This window comes from Microcebus murinus, chromosome 1 (assembly GCF_040939455.1).
Source record: "Microcebus murinus isolate Inina chromosome 1, M.murinus_Inina_mat1.0, whole genome shotgun sequence".
Classification (NCBI taxonomy): Eukaryota; Metazoa; Chordata; class Mammalia; order Primates; family Cheirogaleidae; genus Microcebus; species Microcebus murinus.
This window is the reverse complement of record NC_134104.1, coordinates 123,867,641-123,886,085: the sequence shown is the minus strand read 5'-3', so window position 1 is coordinate 123,886,085 and position 18,445 is coordinate 123,867,641. Positions and strand designations below refer to the sequence as shown.

Here is an 18,445-nt window from a genome sequence, read left to right as displayed (position 1 = left end):
CCCTGGGCTATAATTTATTTACATGCTCTTCTCTCCCATGAGGCTGTGAGCCACTTGGGGGAAAATTGTGTTTTATTCATTTTTCTGTCTTTACATGTCTACATTAAGCACTTGGCACTTAAGTAGATGCTGCACATGTACTTAGCCATTCTGTCTGACCCATGTCTCCTGATTTAATTCTGGGTCTCAACCCTGGATACTTATTAGAATAAAAAAGTCCTGATTTCCAGGATACACACAAGTCAATCAAATCAGAGTGTCTAGAGTGGGGCCCAGGAATCATAGTACATTTTCAGCCTTTCCAAGTGGTTTCAATGCACAGCCAAGGCTGAGAACTACCGACTGGTGTTGGTAGAGTGGAAAAAGTAGCATTGTGACATGAACCTATCTTCTGATTGCCAACACAATGCTCTACATTTAAAAATACCTGTCAAATTTGGTTTCTGTTCTAATCTTGTCTCCTCGCACCTTACCTACCACTCCAGGGAGAAGACTTCTGCCTTAGTGTATGATATCTCTGTCTCATTCTGGGGTGGCCACCTTATACAAAACAGCAGTATGTACTCTCAAGAAATGTCCCTATTCAGTTTCTATACTATCTTCATAGCAGACAGGCCAGACTTTTTATTAGAGGACATTTCTGGTCGTCCGAGACCCACATCTTGGCTGGCACTGAGGAATAGATGTCACCTTGGCTTTGAGCAGTCTAAGGAGGCCAGGATGTTTACAGGAACTGCAGAAATGCCACCATCAACAGAGAACATATGAGCTTGTGTGGGCTGTGACTCTGTGTGTGTGTGTGTGTGTGTGTGTGTGTGTGTGTGTACGTGCATGCATGCGTGTGCTCATGTGTGTGTTGTGTTTGGGGAATCAAGTCCCAGAGAAGGGACAGCAGCATCTCTTTCAGAGGCTGAGGGATAGAGCAGGCTGGCAGGATTGCTTTCTGGGCTTGAGGACCAGCTATCTGGGGGGAAGCTCCCCTTCAACCCTGAAAAGAGCTTTATGCACCTCTCAAGCTGTTCTACTTCATGGATCACCTCGTAATGACCCCGTAGCGATGACTGTACAAGGCAGAAAGAAAGCCCTTGGCTGTCAGAGGCTGGGAGGAATTTCTAAGGCTCATGGGGATTAAAAACCTCTGTGTCGCTGCAGGAGGGGGAACGAAGCCTTCTGTCAGTTTTTATTCAAGTGTTTCTTTTTGAGCACCAAGCTCACTGACTTTGATGTGAGAATAAATTAATTCCAGAGCCCTGACTTGAAATTTCCTGACTCTGCCTGTCTATTGTCTATCCACCCACACAAAGGAGAAACAGTGGAACCCTGTCAGTTTTTTCAATCGAGCAGCTTGCATTACACATTCTTCTACAGAGTTTTGTAAAAGAGTGCAGAGATATTGCAATCCTTTTTTTCTTCCTTAGGTATTTGCCCACTTTAATGATAAGCTGCTTTCTTTATACATACACAAAAAATTGCTCCTCTGAGCTACAGAAACTTGATTTTCTTGGCCAGTTGGGGATGATAACTTTGGTCTCACCCTATTAAGATTTTAAAAGGAATCATTTACGATGATTCTTCACATAATTCCTAAGGTGTCATATCTTCTTTTTTTATTGAATGTGCATCTTTGAGAGAATATAAAATGTTCCCCAGACTGTCTGGTTCACATTCTAAAGGAATGAAAGCTTTAAAAGCTGTATATGCCTCTCTGACTATAGTATCTGCATTTTGCATGTGAGACAATCAGGAAAGGGAGGCATTCAGTAGCCTTTTTCCAGATCATCCAATAAATCTGGGGCAGAATCATGAGGGGGGCTCTGAGCCTTAGCTTCTTAGTTTCCGAAGAGCCCACCAGTCTTCTCCTTGGAGATTATTATTGGACTATATTATTCCCTGCAGACCAGAGTCAACTTTTTAATCAAGCATCTACTGTATGATATGTGTTAAGTGTTTTTACCTACTTTATTTTGTTTATAAGCATTTCAAGATTTAAAAGTTAAAAATCTTGAAGACATTCCCCCCTTCCTTCTTATCTCTTAGTGTGTGCACACATTATACTAGATTGTTAATGTGTGTGTGTTTCTGTGTGTCTGTGTTATAAAGAAGGAAGAGAATTACTGCTTTTGTGTCTTGGGAAGTTTAGAGAAGTTTCCAACATAGTGGAGATGCAATTTGTCAGTCTTTTCTTTCTGTAGTAGAAATCTTCCTATGATATAAACCTCTCTAGGAATCCTCCCTGTATTTGTGCCTGAAGATATCAGAGCTGAAAGTCAAGTTATCTTCATAGTCAACAACTTAAGTTCAAGTACGAGAAGTGTCACTTCAACAGGGTAATTTAAAATGACTATTGCCTTCTGCCCTAGACGCATAGGAGAGGAAGTATCGGTAAGGGCTTGAGTGTTTAAAGCTCTTTGATATTACAGGACCTGTTCATTCATTCCCCAACTCCCGTAATGCCCCATTTGAGTTACTGGTGATGACCAAGACACCAGAAGGCAGGAGACTGATTGGACCTTCCCTATTACCTGTTCTATTAGTTTCTCTGTGCATTCTGATCAGTAGGATGTGTCATTTCCTATGGTGTGTGAGGCAAAAGGTTTTTAATACAATGATCACCAATTATGAGACTACAAAGAACAGAAATTATATGATCTCATACAAGTTTTCAGAAACCTGGAACATAGAGTTGCTTTCTTAATTTTCTTGATTTAAAAGGTCAATTAGTTGCTGCTCATTACTAACTAGCTAGCCTTGTTTTAAAATCACACCAGGGAGTCAACTGAGATTTGTACATATTCATATTTACATTGGTTTCACTTCAAAAAGGCTTCTTAAACTAACACCTGAACTTCTTCACCTTAGTCTAGAAATACTGGAAAGGAAGAATAAATATAACTGAATGCAATTTATGTAAGATATTTCCTACAGGGGATTCTCTTGGTGGGAAAGGTCAATATTTACAATTAAGTAAAAATAAATAGAATACTGATCTGGTCTCAAAATCATTTTTCTATGTACACATAGGCAAACACACTCACACTTACACGGCTACATGATGTGCACATGGGTAGACATGCAGCCTCTGCTAAAGATACCAGTAGCTTTTGAGATCAGTGAAGTGTTGTGATTACAAACTTAATCTGTGGAGTGAGTTAGAGCCGAGTTCAAGTCCGGCCTCTGGCTGTGTGATAGTGTGTAAATTACTTAACCTCCTGTACAGTATTCCTCTTATTTAAAGCAATACCTACTATACAAGTGATTAGATGGAATAACATCTAATATACCTGTGCTTCCAAAACAAATACATCTGTGTTTCCAAAACACAATTCATCTGAGAATCTTATTAAAAATTGCAGAGTCAAATTCAATAGGTCTAGAATGCTGTTAGTCCCTGAACAAACTTTGAGTAGCAAGGCACATGCTAAGATTTCACAAGACAGAAACCAAAATTGCTATCCACTGGTCTTGCAAGCCAATTAAGAAAGCTGAGAAAGGATTTTGTTTGGTGACCAAAGTGAACATGGGACAAACTCAGTTTCTTTAGATGTAGAGAAGATGAAACACTGGAACAAGGTTTTAGTCTGTTCTTTCATTTCGCATGAGGAGTTGCTTGACTTAATTCCCACTCTTCTGCCAAGGATCAGCCAAGGAGCATCTGAATTTACAGTCTCTTTCTTACCTGTCATAGTCTTGGCAAATCTCCCCCACAGCTACCAAGGCCTTCAGGTACTCATTGGGCTGGTAAGGGTGGATGTAGTGCAGGGAACAGCTGTTCCTGGGGTCTCCATTTGAGGCAGTGAAATCTATAGCTACCTGGAAGAAAATAATAGAACAGGTGGATTTAAAGTAAATGCATCTTCTAGGAATTATGATCAGCCGTGACAGAGATATGGTGTCAGATGAAAAGCAATACGTTACATACCCCACCAATAAAAAAGCAAGAGAAAAAATTAATTAGCATGAAGACTAGTTATTAATTTGGTTTGAGGCCATTTCTGCAGTCTTCAACTCCCCCCACTGATCAATGCACTCTCTTCTATCTGTCTAAACCAGAACTAGGGATTGACATATAGTTCGGAAAGCATAGTTGCTGTTGATCCACCTCACCAGGCAACAAGAGTAAGGATAGAATATCTGCGCTCCAATTTCACAATTCACTAGGAATAGACTTCGGTGCTCCCTGGACAGAACAACTCCATCTCTGAGGCATGGGTAAAAAAATCCCCTAAAACCACATTCTGTGTTAAAGATACAGTCTTCATAACAAAGTCATCGTCATATTTCTGTGAGTGACCAGATGAAAAGAGATATGTTCAAGTGGTGATAACAAATTTTCTGCACGAAGCCACTCTGTGTAAGGCATTCAAATATTTTGCTCCCATTTGTGTAAGAACTCCTGCCATAACAAAGAAGATGCCCAAATGTCATGGCGCTGTGAGTGGGAAGTGGAGAAGGGAAACTTCTGGCCTGCCACCACGCAGTCATTATCCTTCAACTTTCTAATTTTTTTCTGACCCCAAGATCACAATCATCTAAATAAAAGTTGACTCACTGAATACTTCTTAACAACAAACAGCAGCAGCAACAACAAATGCTTAAGCCTGAGAATGTTAAAATGAGAAGGAACATTTCTTCTGATGTCCAACATCATCACCATCCAAATAAAGGTTAAGCCAGAAAAAAAGCCTCTTAAAAATGCTTAAGCTTAGGGTGCAGAAGGTTAAAATGAGGAGTCATTTGGGGAGAAGGAAATATTCATGTCGCATCTTTCCTTTCCTTCTGGGGAACAGAAAAATGCATTCATTGACATTCATATGACAGAAATGCTCTATTTTCTCATATGATCTTGGGGATTGTAAGATGGGAAATGTTACTTGTGTTCTATTTGGCAAATACCATTGGAACAAATAACTGGAATGCTCGATTGGGTTCATTAAGGTGGAACATCACTTCTGGAAGGGCTGAGAAAAGATGCTATGTGCTTTGCTTCTGCTTAGGGAATAAGGTGGATAGAAAAAAATATTACCCATCTTTATTATTATAACCCCGCAATTGAATCAAAGTGATTAGAAAAGGAAAACAACAGGCTAACAATAATTCACTTGGAATTTTTTCTCGCTTTCATGACATTATTTTTTCATTATTGATTTTTATTTTCTTTTTCTTCCTCACCCTTACACAGAACTATGTTGAAAATAATAGTTCTGTGTTGAAAATAAATTTAGGCAGGATTCAAACTCTGTTTTCAGAATACCCAGGTGTTTTCATCAAGGGGTATCTACAGATAAAATGCTAATAACTAACAGGGTGAAGAGAAAAGTTCTTATGAAGAAAAACCATGGTACCTCCCTGACCCTTAGATAACAAAGGGAAGAAGAGAAGAGTAATCTTCGTTAAAACCCTTCTCTGCAAGACACCCACTTCTGAGGGCTTCTCTATCCACAGATGGCCATGCCTCAAAGAAACACAGTCCACAAAAACAAAGGCCAAGATGGGCTGAATCTTAGAATGGCAGTTTATAGAGAGTCTGCCAAGCAGAAAGATGACAAAGATGACCCAATTACTCTACTGGTCTATCAGAACTGCAGCCACAAAACCTGAGCTCCTATGAGTCCAGAATGATAGTGGGGAACATGCTGTGGTCACTCTAACCCTTTCTAGGGAGAGGCAAAGATATACATTGTAACCAAAATATCTAAAACAAAAACAACTGTTATTGGGAGGTGGGCAGGTGGAAAGGGGGAGGAGGGGCAGGGTGTGTACTTACATAATGGGTGTGGCGCGCACCACCGGGGTAGGACATGCTTGAAGCTCTGGCATAGTGGGGTGGAGGAGGGGTGGCAGGGGCAATATATGTAACCCTAACAATATTTGTACCCCCATAATATGAGGAAATAAAAGGAAAAAGAAAACCTTCTCTGTGTCAGGCACTGTGCTAAATGCCTTAAAGGTGTTATGTTACTTCGTTTTCATAAAAAATTCTGTGGGGCAGAGATAATTATTCCTGTGTATTGATGCTAGCATAGGTGCCCAAAGGTGATGAAGGTCACATAGATAATAGGGCATGAAGCTGGGTCTAAATCCAAGTATGTATGGCTCCAAAGACTGTGCTTCTTCAGTATGTCATTATACACCCAGGGAACATGTAAGCCTGTGACCAACCTACAAAGACTTCTCATGGGGGTAACATTCCTGTAAAACATGGAGGGAATTTGGCCTGAAGGTAGGGAGACTAGCTAGGAGGCAACTACAGTAATTTAGGGAAGAATGGCCTGGAATGAACAGTTTTTTGTGACCAAAACAATTGTAAAAAGTAAAGAAATGCCCATGGAAGTGTGTGTGTGTTCGTATGAACAAGAGTTGGAGATTGTATTACTGAGGATGACGGCGGGGGGGGGGAGCAGGGGGGGGTAACGAAAAGGGAACAATACAATCCAATGTCTTCTAAGATGGGTTTCATCCTGAAGATGAGAGCCAACCCACTGGAAAAAGGAAAGAAACACGATAGGTGAAGGTCCTTGTAATCAAAAACTGTGATGAAAAGCTGGTGGTGGAGAGGAAACTACATGCATTTTGTGAACAAGAAGGAGGTGAAAAAGCATCCAGGATCCACCCATGAGGCCCCAACCAGACAGAGGTACAAAAAAGTGCAGATAATTCTAGGAAAACTACTAAGAGGAACACTCCAGAGGTGTTGCAATCATACCTCTGAGGTGAGATCCTCCTGAGTCCACTAAGCTCAACTCCCAGAGCCCATTCTTAGCACTTTCCCCCCTAATGAGACATGTTTAAGGGAGAATGGCCCCTTACACGGGTGTACATAGGTTTAAATGTACATAGGTGTACATGGTGTTTAAAAGGTAAATTCAGTGCTGAGAAGGCCAGGTGTAAAGACATCCCTTTCTCTTCTACTGACAAAAATATTTCAGAACTCCAGGGAATTCTAGACAGTGTGAAGATGTTGCTATGGAGAGTACCTTGATTCTGTTCTAATTTATCTAAAAAGTAAATCATTAGCAAGTGTTGGTACTTTATTATTAATAACAAGTACCTCGTGGCCCTCCTCACTTATGATTATGATGCCCCTTGTCATGGATCACCACGCTGCTCAGCACTGAGGGCTTCCTACCTGTGCTTCCTGATACTGTGGCTGACGACCTATCCCAGTGCTGATTGCCTGACTGAGACTCTTGAAGTGTCAAAGGTATTCTGTGATGGCAAAAACGTGCTAGTGCCTTGATACAACACCAGAGAGTGAAGTCAGGTAATATAGACCAGAGGAAAAAATGTCCATAAAGAAAAATGACAACTCAAGAAACATAATTGTCCCTCCTAGGCCTCCTAGGTATGGGCAAAATCCTCCAAACATGCAGGCACCAAGTGGCAGTATCTGAGCTCAGTTATATCACCAGGATGAGTATATTGTGAAATCTAGAAAAGTGTGTGTAATGTCAGGATGAGCATAGGTAGATATTGCAACAATATATTTTTGTTATATTTTATTTTTTTTATTTCAAAATATTAAGGGGGTACAAATGTTTTTGGTTACATGGATCTCTTTTATAATGCTTGATTCATGGCTATAAGCATGCCCATCACCCAAATAGTGTCCATTGTACCCGTGGGTAGGTTTTTGCCTCTCAGGGAAACAAACAAACATATAAAATAGGGCTGGGACTAGGGTAAGACAAAAGAAGAGCCTAGTATGTAAAACCCAGGGAGGCACTAACTCTCACCTGCCCCTATACTTGCACAATTCTCAAAGTGGGTGCTTTTGAAAATTTTGTACCCCAGGTGCCTCTTGCCTTGCTTTGGTCCTGGAGCTGCTAAGTCATTTCATTTCTATCAACTCTTCATCCTCAGGCTTGGAATAATGTTCTTAATGCTTAACAAACTAGGGTGGGCAGAGATGATGGTGAGAAGGGGATTGCGATTGAAGACATTAAGGATAGGAAAAGAATAGGATCTGGTGGCCCATTGCATGTGGAGTTGGATGTCAGGGAATGAGAGTAGCCAGATTTCCATGGGGATAGAGGTAAATAATACAACTTGAGGATAAGGAGACAATGTGAAGGCCAATGCTAGCAGGTTAGTATTGGGCTGCCTGTTCTTGGTGGTCTATATAGACACACAAAATGCCTGGTAGAAATTTTCCTATCTTTCTACAGGCAGACCTCTGGGTTTCCACTTTTCCCATGGCAATGGTCCCTACCTATGTGACAATGAGAGAGGCTAGTCCAGCTCAGGAGATTCTGATATAGACCTAGGGGAGGGTATGAACTTAAAAATTAACTGATGAAAAAGGAAATAAATTCATGATTCTTATCATATAGCCCTTTCTGTAGTTCTCATGGGTCATAACAAAAATATTTTACCATATGACTAGATAGCAATGGACAGTCTTAAGTACCTGACAGCTATGAGATTCTCACCCTCTCCCCCCCTCCCCCTCACAGCAAGTGATGGTTTCTAAAGTCTCCCTCCTGAAGCCGGACGTAAAATATCTATCTTCAGGAAGTGGCCTTCTCTGAGAATTCTCAGTGCTCTTTAAAGTTAGCATTAGTGGAAAGAGAACGGAGTGAAAGGTTAGTTTTATTTCGGAAAGCAACAGGGAGGCAGTGAAAGATGGGATTAAGTTGAAAAATAAAAGCAAAAAAAACTGACTGAAAAATGCCAGTTTGTGGAGGTGGCTGCCAATGCCTGGCTTTCTGAATGCCGGTGAGCTTGCAGAACCACCACGTTTTCATTTTCTGACATGAAGCATTTATCAAAACCTGTGGTTCTAGTATGTGCTCCAAGCTTCTCAGCGGGCAGCACAGGAGCAGCCGCCCCTTGCTTTTTCCTTCTGCCCAGGAGGCTGCTCTCATTATTAAGCAGAGCTGTGGAGCAGCTTTCCAAAACCTTGTAAGGTAAGAATGCAAATGCTCCCTCCAGGTCACCAAGTTCCCACTGCATGGAGCTGCTTCTGGGAAAGGGCTGGAAGTGAATAATGAGCATCTTTCTTTGGGCGGTTTTAGCTTCTTTCACGAAACAATCCCATTCCTCAGAACCCCTTCCCTTCATCTGACAAACAGGCCATTTGCAAACCTCCTCCACGTTTCCTAAGGGAAGCGGCTGTGAGGCAACCTCTGGTTAGTTGCTGAATCTCCCGTATCACCTGCAGTCTACGTTTGTGATCATATTCTTGGGCAGTTTTTTTTTTCTTTTTTTAATATCTGTATACAATGAGCCCTCTTAGGTGGAGATATTGTTTCATCCAGGCCATTACTTAAGTAGTAATTTAAATTTTTATTCTTTCCTATTTCCACAAAACTCCATAAGGGAATGGTGAAATAGGAAAATAGGGAAAGACCCCTGAGCCCACTTGGTTCATTTCCTGGAAATAGCAAAGCATCTGCCTCTTTACCCCTTTGTATCCTGTTCTCGTCAGCGAGAGGTTCAGTAAGCAGGGCTCACTCTATTTTTCAGAGGTCTATCCACAGTCCATCATGGTTTAATCTGGGATATAAAATAAAGATTCAAAAACTTACACCGGTCCACAGTGTGGACATAGGACATCCTAAATATGTTAGGTTAGAAAAGATTTCCTAAGAGAACCTTTAATTGGTAATCTACATTTTTAAGCGTAAAGGTCAGACTGGGAGAAGTAACATTCAGCTTATTATATCATATTATTAAAATGCAAACAATAAAATCATAGGTAAGGGAAAACAACATTATCTTTAATTTTTAAAAGTCACAAATAAGACAAATTGCTATTTGATGATAACAAGAAAAAATGCCATTTAGGATTCTACTATCCTGGTAAGTCATATTTTATTTTTCCTTTCCTTTTTTGTTATGTATATATGTATATATATACAAAAATGTTTTACATAGTTATAATCATAGAATAATTCTGTCTTACATTCTTTTTTGAAATTTAACAGTATGCTATAAACATGGCCTAATGTTATTATCTAATTCTTGTAACTTAAAATGGCTTTATCATGGTCCGTTTAAAGGAAATACTATGATTTACATAGCCATTGCCTTATTGTTGGAGATTTAGGTTGCTTACAGTTTGTCTCTGTAGAAATCCATTTTACAATGACTATTTCTGTGCATATGAAAAAGTAATAACTTTCAAAGGAAATCTTTAATTCTTCTACCATTTTTTTTCTTTCCAAATACCTTATGGCATCTGTCTCTTCTATGCCGTCTATAACTGCATTTTGTGTGCCTTATTTTTAGCCATCATAGCATGTGCCAAACCCAGTCTCTCTCCCTGTGGTCTCTGTGTCACCTCCACCCACTTTGCCAAGACTGCAAGACAGTTGCTCTTGAGTTCTTATGACTCAAGGATCCACGTGATGCACAAGATTATCCGCAGGAGTGCCCTTGACCTCCCAAAATTGTATGCAAAATTGGATTTGTGCATTTTCTAGCATGAGGATATAGATCATGTATCAGGTTCTCAAGTGGTCCAAGTGACAAAAAAAGAATAAGGATCATTGACTAGGGCTCTCTTTTAGCATCATTTACCTCTTTCCCTCCACTGGGCCTTTGCCTCTGCTTTTGCTCAGATTCTAGCCTAAAACCTCCCCTATTCTAACCTTCAAATTGCCATCCTCCTTTTTCCTCTGGCCTTCCCTTTGCTGTCAACCTTTTTGAATGAATAGTTATACTTGCTGTGTTCACTATGTACCTTCTGTTTACATTCTAACTCCTGGGTTTCCCCATCTCATTCTGCTGAAATCGTTCTTTCAAAGATGGCACATGCCTCCTCGTTACATAACCCAGTCATTGTTTGTTATTCTTCACTCTCTGACTTCTCTTTAGCATTTGGGATTGTTGCCCTTGATCTTAACCTTAATCTTTTCCTCCTGAGCATCTGAGTTACTGCCTCTTCCTGGACCTTCTTCTCCTGGAGCACCTCTTACTGCTTGGCCCTGTTTCCCCTGCTGCCAGATGGAGGTCTCCTATAATTTCTCATTATCATGTCCCTTTCCTTCTGTATTCTTCTCTTGGGTCATATCATCCACACACTGTACGTGTAGCTCCTGCCTCTCTCCTGAAACCTAGGTCATCTCCACTGGGATACCTGGAAGTACTTCCAACATGTCCCAAAACAAGTTCATCATCCTGCCTGCAGCTCCTCTTGACTTGCATATTTCCATGAACAAGACTACCATGCTCTGTCAGTCAGGTACAAAAGATTGGATAATAATGGACTCAACACCCTACTTTGCTTTCAGTCTTCTCATTGTATCCTAGGCAGAGGCTTATTGCCACTCTCCCCACAGTGCCTCTTCCTGCTGCTGCCACTCTCCTTTAGCCTCTTTTTAACCTGTCACCAGGACTGTTGCAGTGGGCTTTCATCTCTTCTTGCATCATCTTTCATTCTCGCTTTACCACGATCAATGCATTTTACCAAATACTCTCAGATTTACTTTTCTAAGGCATATGCCCGTTTCTTCAATGCTCTGTTCATTCTCCTTTTGAACATTGCATTATCTACCAAGTTAACCTCAATGTTAAAAGCCCTCCAAGTTCTGACCCCAAACTGCTTCCCCAGAACTCTCCTAAATACATCCTGTTTCTTAACATTGACTCAGCTCAGGTTTTTGGCATTTATCATTAGAATATACGAGTTCATAAATACTCAAATTCATTGGGGAGGAGGGTTGCTTTTTAAAGTAAGAACCTCATATCCTATTTATTCATCCAATTTGTTCTTTTTCTCTAAAACTTACCTCCCTTTGAAGGTTTAGGGTTCAATTTATTACAATTCAACAAAAGTATTTTGAGCAGCCTGGCACCTGAAAGGGAAGATGCCCCATCTTTAACACTCTTAAGGGTGAGCCAGAAGCACCCACATCCATGGACGATACGGAGGCTTTCTCCTTGTCCTGCTTATGATGTGTATTGGTAGAGTCTCTACGGGAAACAAAAAGTCCACTCAAAAGAGGTGATTGAGGAAAGTTTAATAAAGAAACAAGTCACAAACATATGGAAAAGGTTAAGGGAAACTGACCAGAAAGAGTGGGAAGGGGCAGGTTACTAGAACTCAGTAAGAGGAGTACCTGCAGGACAGGGTACCAGATGGAAGCTCTGCCTTCTATAGAAGAACAAGGTCACCGCTAAACCTCAGCCTGGCAGGCTGAGAGCTAGGGAATAAGTACTCCAAGTTCTCTCTCCTCCTATTCTTTGATCTCTGACTGGTACCTCCCAGTGGTCAAACTCAACCAAAAGCCAAGAGCAGAAGACCCTGGATAGTACATCCAAAGAGCGTGGCCTCCTGAGGCACAGAAGGGGGAACTAGAGAAGGATGAAGAGTGGATCTGGAGGAGGAAATGGAGAGCATCCGGAACTTTATGTCACCTCTAGAACCTGAAGGTCTTTCTCAAGAAAGAGAGAAAGTTTGTCTTGGCCAAAGCTCCTGGGCTGGCTCAGGAGCCATGGGTCACACTATGTACCAATGGGGGTTTTTGCCTCTGGAAGGCTCAGAGGTGTAATTACTGCAATAAAACACCCCTTTGCCCTCTGTCCTCTGCCCATCTCCAAGCTAGGAAGCCCTTATCTCCTCTCTTCTCATCTCTTTGCTACTTCCTTCTCATGTTGCCAGATGGTTGCAATAAAATTACTGGGCAGATAGTAAATACTTATAGACCAAATTAAATAAGACATTTACAATTTTATTAACAGTTTGCATTACAGCTCATAATTTACATTAGATTGCACTGCTTGAGTAATAAAAAATGTATAATGAGAAAGCTGACTTAATTTTGGAGGAAAATTACAATGAAGTGACCTGGTATGATTCCATTCCTTTAATGGAATGCTCAGAGTGGAGCACCTAGCAATTCTCTTCTGAGTCCCTAAACTGAAACCCTGCAGGAGGAAAGGCTTTGTGACAATAACTGTTGACACCCTGTCCCCTTGTCCTCAGAATTCTTCTCCTCTTCTCATTCCTTGCTCTAGACTGCCCTCCTCACTCACGCCCTCCACAGGTCTATCGCTGGACACTGAAGGGGATGAGAAGCTGGGGCTGGGGTGTTGCTGGTGGCCAACACCAAGGTGGTACCTCCCAGTTGGGGAAGGTCAGAAAAGTGAGAAAAGAGGGGAGAACAAAGTGGGGACAGCAATCTTCCTGTGTCAGGCAGGTCATAGGGACATCTGAGGGTCAGGATGTGGTGCTGGGAATGCTGGCGGGGGTTAAACTCTGTCATTGGCACAACACCAAGGGCAAAGCAAGACCCTGAAGGTTGAATAAAGGGTTGTTCAAGAGCATTGAATCTACAAAATCTAAAACAGACTGAAATCAATAGGGCTTTTCCTTGAAAACTTATAAATAGTTTTCTGAAATAACTTTTTTTTTTTTTTTGCCTAAGATCTTGGGAAACTATTTCCAGTAGCTCTCCCTTATGACATTGCTTCCCTGCTTCCACTCATGTACACCCAGGGCAGCAGTGAGTCAGGGGTGTGTGCCCACAATCAACATGCTTGCTGCCTTCTGTATGTGTGTATGCATGTGAGAGGACTAGGTGGCAGTGTCATTAGAGAATCTCAGGCTTTAAAGAAGTGACCAAACTCTATAATTACTCCTGTATGTGTTCGGGTTAGGCAGGGTATAGGTGGGTCTCTCTGAGATTAGAGTAGAGGACAAGCCCCTAACTAGGGAGAAGCTGGTCTATCAAATCACCTCTTGTCTCATTCCCTTGTGACTCTCCCTTTGAGTCCTTTCAGCACCACTATCACTGATTCCAGGAACACATGATCCAATCTACTCTCTTGGGCCCACAGCTGGACTAAAGAATTAAGCCTATTTTTCTACCTTTCCTCATATAGCTGAGTCAGTCTATAGAGCTAAACAGGGCTGAGCTTCATGATCACACTTCTGTAAGATGAGAAACAAATGCTGTACAAATTGCATCTCTCTTATTTGCATCTATATTGTTTTCTCATGTATTTTAGTATATCTATCTTTTGCTATCTGGGGATTCTCTTTCTGTAGGTAACAGCTGCCTTAACCTGGGAGGATTTTGAATATCAAGTCAGTGAAAGCAAGTTGTTCAAAGGCAGATGGACTCACAATCTTGACTTTCCTGGGCACTTTCAAAAGATCCAATTTACCCACTCAAATACACATTGCAAGTGTGTAAATCCCAGGGGAATACAGATTACATATAGGAGATGATCCTCGATTCACCACTGAATCTAGATACCCACTCTACTTCTCAACCTTGATTTCAACCTGTGCCTCACTCTTTGGAGTTTGCCTTCTGATTGCCTGATGAACTGTTTGGGTGGCTCACCCTTGCTGCTGACCATTGGGTATGACTGGTCACATGAACACAACCAAGGTATCTGCCTGGGCTCAGTGGAACTTATTAGCATGTCTCACTTCCTTCTCCTCCCTCTCACCAGGTGATGAAGTCTGGCAATCTGCACACTGCCTCATGCCTCACATAGTGGCTGAAGAAATGGGAAGCATTAAGAGGTTGAGTAGCATAAATTTCCTGACATGATGCTAAACACCATACTCACTGGAGAAAACAGGAGTATAAACTCACTTTAAAAACATGATACCATACAATATTTCAGCAATGAGACTAGAACAAAGCTGATCCAAGGTTTAAGTAAACTTTTGTCTCCTCATGCACCAAACCCAACACCATTCTCCATTCCTTGCTCCCTGTGTCAGAACAAACATGAAAACAACTTACTGTAAACTGGATTTGGCAGCCACCCATGATGTAGTCCAAGAAAGAGTGCATCTTGTGGATCTGTATAGGAGGAGGAGAGGAGACTGGGTTAATAACAGCATGGTCTGTTTCCTGATATACCGGAGGGCTAAACTTTGGGAACAGGCTGGTAAGCCAGAGGGAAGAGCAGAAAGGCATCTGTAGGAAAGAGATGGGTCAGTTGATTTTTGTTCTGTTAAAGGAGAGAAAGAAAGCAACGCCAATACACATGGGCCTGTGCGGGCTGCCAATATCCACCCCCTGCACCCCTCTCTTTTGGTTTATACATGATTTTAATCGGTTCTGCCTCTGGGGTGAAACTTAAACTATATTTTCAAAGGTCATTACTGCTTTGAAATCAATAATGTCACACATCTGACTTCAGTCTTGCTTCCCTGTGTCTAGGTCCCAGTCTTGGTAACATTCTTTAATACACAGATAATCTAGATTGGTAGCTCCGAGATCACAATTACCTGGGATGGTAACTTACTGATAATTTCTAGTTAGTTAGACCCCTACTGTGCCATGAATAACAATGACTAACATTTATTAAGTTACTGTATGCCAACTACTTAATGTCTTTTATCTCATTTTATTTTTGGAACTACCCTATGAATGTAATACAGTTATTATTATTGTACCCATTTTATAGATGAGGAAACTGAGGTTACAATAACAACTCCAATTAATGGTAGAGTTGAGACTCAAATGATACAAGTCTGGACTACATAGTCCATCCCTTTGACCTCTATGCTGGAAGTCAGTTATAGGAATTGCTTTCTGCCAACTGCTACCATCTGTGTTCTCATATTCTTTACTGACTTCTTGTCTTAGATTCTGCTTCTTTATGATTCTGCTGTTTGGCTCTTGGTAATATTCATCTATTCAACAAGTATTTATTGAACACCCACTATGCACTAGATGCTATGAATACAGTGATTAGAGAAACAGACATGGTACTTATAGTCATAGAGCTTATAGTCAGGATCCTTCTACCTAGGTAGCCAGTAACTGTGATTTTTGACCTTTGCTTCTCAGATTCCATCTAATGCTCAGAGAAGCTTCTCAGAGACTGACCCCTCAAATCCTGTGTTAGTCTCTCTAGGTACCACCTCCAGGTGGCATACATCTATTGGCAGACTTTTCTCAGTGTTGATGTTCACTTGGCTCTCTATTAGTGCCTGCTCCTGGATTCCTTATGGCGATGCTTTGAGTGGTAGTAAATTGAGAACCTTCTGTAAAGGATTCAGGATTCTAGATGCCATTAAGAACATTCATGGCCGGGCGCGGTGGCTCACGCCTGTAATCCTAGCACTCTGGGAGGCCGAGGCGGGCGGATTGCTCAAGGTCAGGAGTTCAAAACCAGCCTGAGCGAGACCCCGTCTCTACCATAAAAATAGAAAGAAATTAATTGGCCAACTAATATATATATATATAAAAATCAGCCGGGCATGGTGGCTTGTGCCTGTAGTCCCAGCTACTCGGGAGGCTGAGGCAGGAGGATCGCTTGAGCCCAGGAGTTTGAGGTTGCTGTGAGCTAGGCTGACGCCACGGCACTCACTCTAGCCTAGGCAAGAAAGCGAGATTCTGTCTCAAAAAAAAAAAAAAAAAAAAAAGAACATTCATGATCCATGGGAGAAGGTCAATATACGAACATTAAGAGGAGTTTGGAAGAAGTCAATTTCAACCCTTATGGATGACTTTGATGGGTTCAAGACTTCAGTGGAGAATGCAGATGTGGTGGAAATAGCAAGAGAACTAGGGTTAGAAGTGGAGCCTGAAGATGTGACTGAATTGGGCAATCTTATGATAAAACTTGAGTGGATGAGAAGTAGCTTCTCGTGGATAAGCAAAGAAAGTGGTTTCTCAAGATAGAATCTACCCCTGGTGAAGATGTTGTGAACATTGTTGAAATGACAACAAAGGATTTAGAATATTCCATAAACTTAGTTGCTAAAGCAATGTCAGGGTTTGAGAGGATTGACTCCACTTTGAGAGAAATTCTACTGTAGGTAAAATGCAATCAAATTGCATCACATGCTACAAAGAAATCTTTCATGAAAGAAGGAGTCAATCAATGCAGCAAACTTCACTGTTGGTGTTTTTTAAAAATTGCTCCAGCCACCACAACCTTCAGCAACCCACCACTCTGATCAATCATCAGCACCCATGAACATCAAGTCAACATCCTCTACTAGTGCAAAAAGATTACAATTTGCTGAAGGCTCAGATGATTGTTAGCATTTTTTAGCAATAAATTATTTTTTAATTTAGGCATATACTTTTTTTAGACATAATGCTATTGCATATTTAATAGGCTGCAGTGTAGTATAAACATAACTTTTGTATGCACTGGAAAAGCAAAAAGTTTGTGTGACTCACTTTATTGTGGTGGAACTAAACCCAAAATCTCTCTGATGTATGCCTATATATATATATATATATATGTATGAATATATAAGCACATATATGGACATATATATATTGTATGTATATGTGTGTGTTTATTATATATATTATATATATGACATTTATTATATATATATAATATGGATGACATTTTAGTCCTGTGTGGTGAAGTCAGACAGACATGGGTTAAAATCTCAGCTCTTAAATTTACTAATCGTGTGACTCTGAGCTAGTTATATTACCTCATTTGAAAGTAGAAATCTCAGGTTTATGATAAGAATTAAACAGCGTTTATTGTAGTTACTCTCACACAGTAAATATTCAACTAGTGGCAGAATTAGTCTCAGACGTGATTTAAACGCTTTAATTATTAGGATGTGTGATTCCCTGCAAAGTTGTAGCTCCTTTGGTAGGAAATTCTAGGCCCTGTAATCTTCTCTCATTGTCTTGTTTTTATGGAATCCTTTCAGCATGAGTAAGGTACTACATTTAAAGCACTGGGCACTATGAAAGGCACATAGTAGGTGTTCTAGAACCCCATTTGGAAATCCCCCTCTGGTGCTGCCCTGGGCAGAGAAGACCCTGACCTGTGACCAGAACTCTCCTGTCTTTGGGGGTAGGACTATCCCAGAGGAGAGGACGGTGGCATTGGGCTGCCACAGCTCCAAAACCACCCAACCGTTTACATTTATCATTTTATGTCCCTTAACACATTGAATATTTGATTTTTATTTTTAAAATATCACATCTATTTGACACTCTTTTCCTCTGACCACATCACCTGAATTCTTCCTCCCAGTCAGCCCAACTTCATACTCAGGGAAGAGAAGGCTGTGTACATACCTTACACTGATTCAAAATCACAACGCCTGAGTTCTTATAATTCTTCTTCTTGGCTTTGTACTTGGGATTGATGCACTCCCACTGCACCTGCAACAAGAAGGGTCTCAGAATGAGAACCTGCTCAGGAAGAAGTTGAGTCCTTCAATGTGGCCAGGCTGCTGGGTGCTGCTGGACAAATTGAACTGGTAAAAGGAGAAGCAGCATTGTTAGGATCAGATGACAGTAACTGACTAATATATTGATATATGAAAGTGTGCATGTCCGTGGGAAACACAGAAGGGAAATTTAGGTTTCCATGTGGTGCAATATGTCTCTGTGGCATGCAGTAGTGTTTGGGTACTTGCCTTGGTATCAAGTGTGTAAGAGTAAAATGGTAGAAATAGATGAAAAGCCAGTGCCCATGATAAAAATTTGGAGGATTCAAGTCATTTCTCCAAAGGGTTAAGTGTGTTATGAATGTCGGCAAGTCA

The 18,445-nt window shown here is 41.0% G+C and overlaps 1 protein-coding gene across 2 annotated transcripts in view; it reads right to left on the bottom strand.

Annotated features, from left to right (window-relative positions):
* Positions 1–18,445, bottom strand: part of CPNE4 (copine 4) — a 448,003-nt gene that overhangs the window by 26,865 nt on the left and 402,693 nt on the right. For both annotated transcript variants that reach the window (XM_012766878.2, XM_076005366.1), the window contains exons 9-11: positions 17,976–18,062; positions 14,706–14,765; positions 3,677–3,810 (exon numbers count right to left, since the gene is read on the bottom strand). In XM_012766878.2, the coding sequence (XP_012622332.2) occupies positions 3,677–3,810; positions 14,706–14,765; positions 17,976–18,062 (281 nt within the window). The remainder of the gene's footprint in view (positions 1–3,676; positions 3,811–14,705; positions 14,766–17,975; positions 18,063–18,445) is intronic.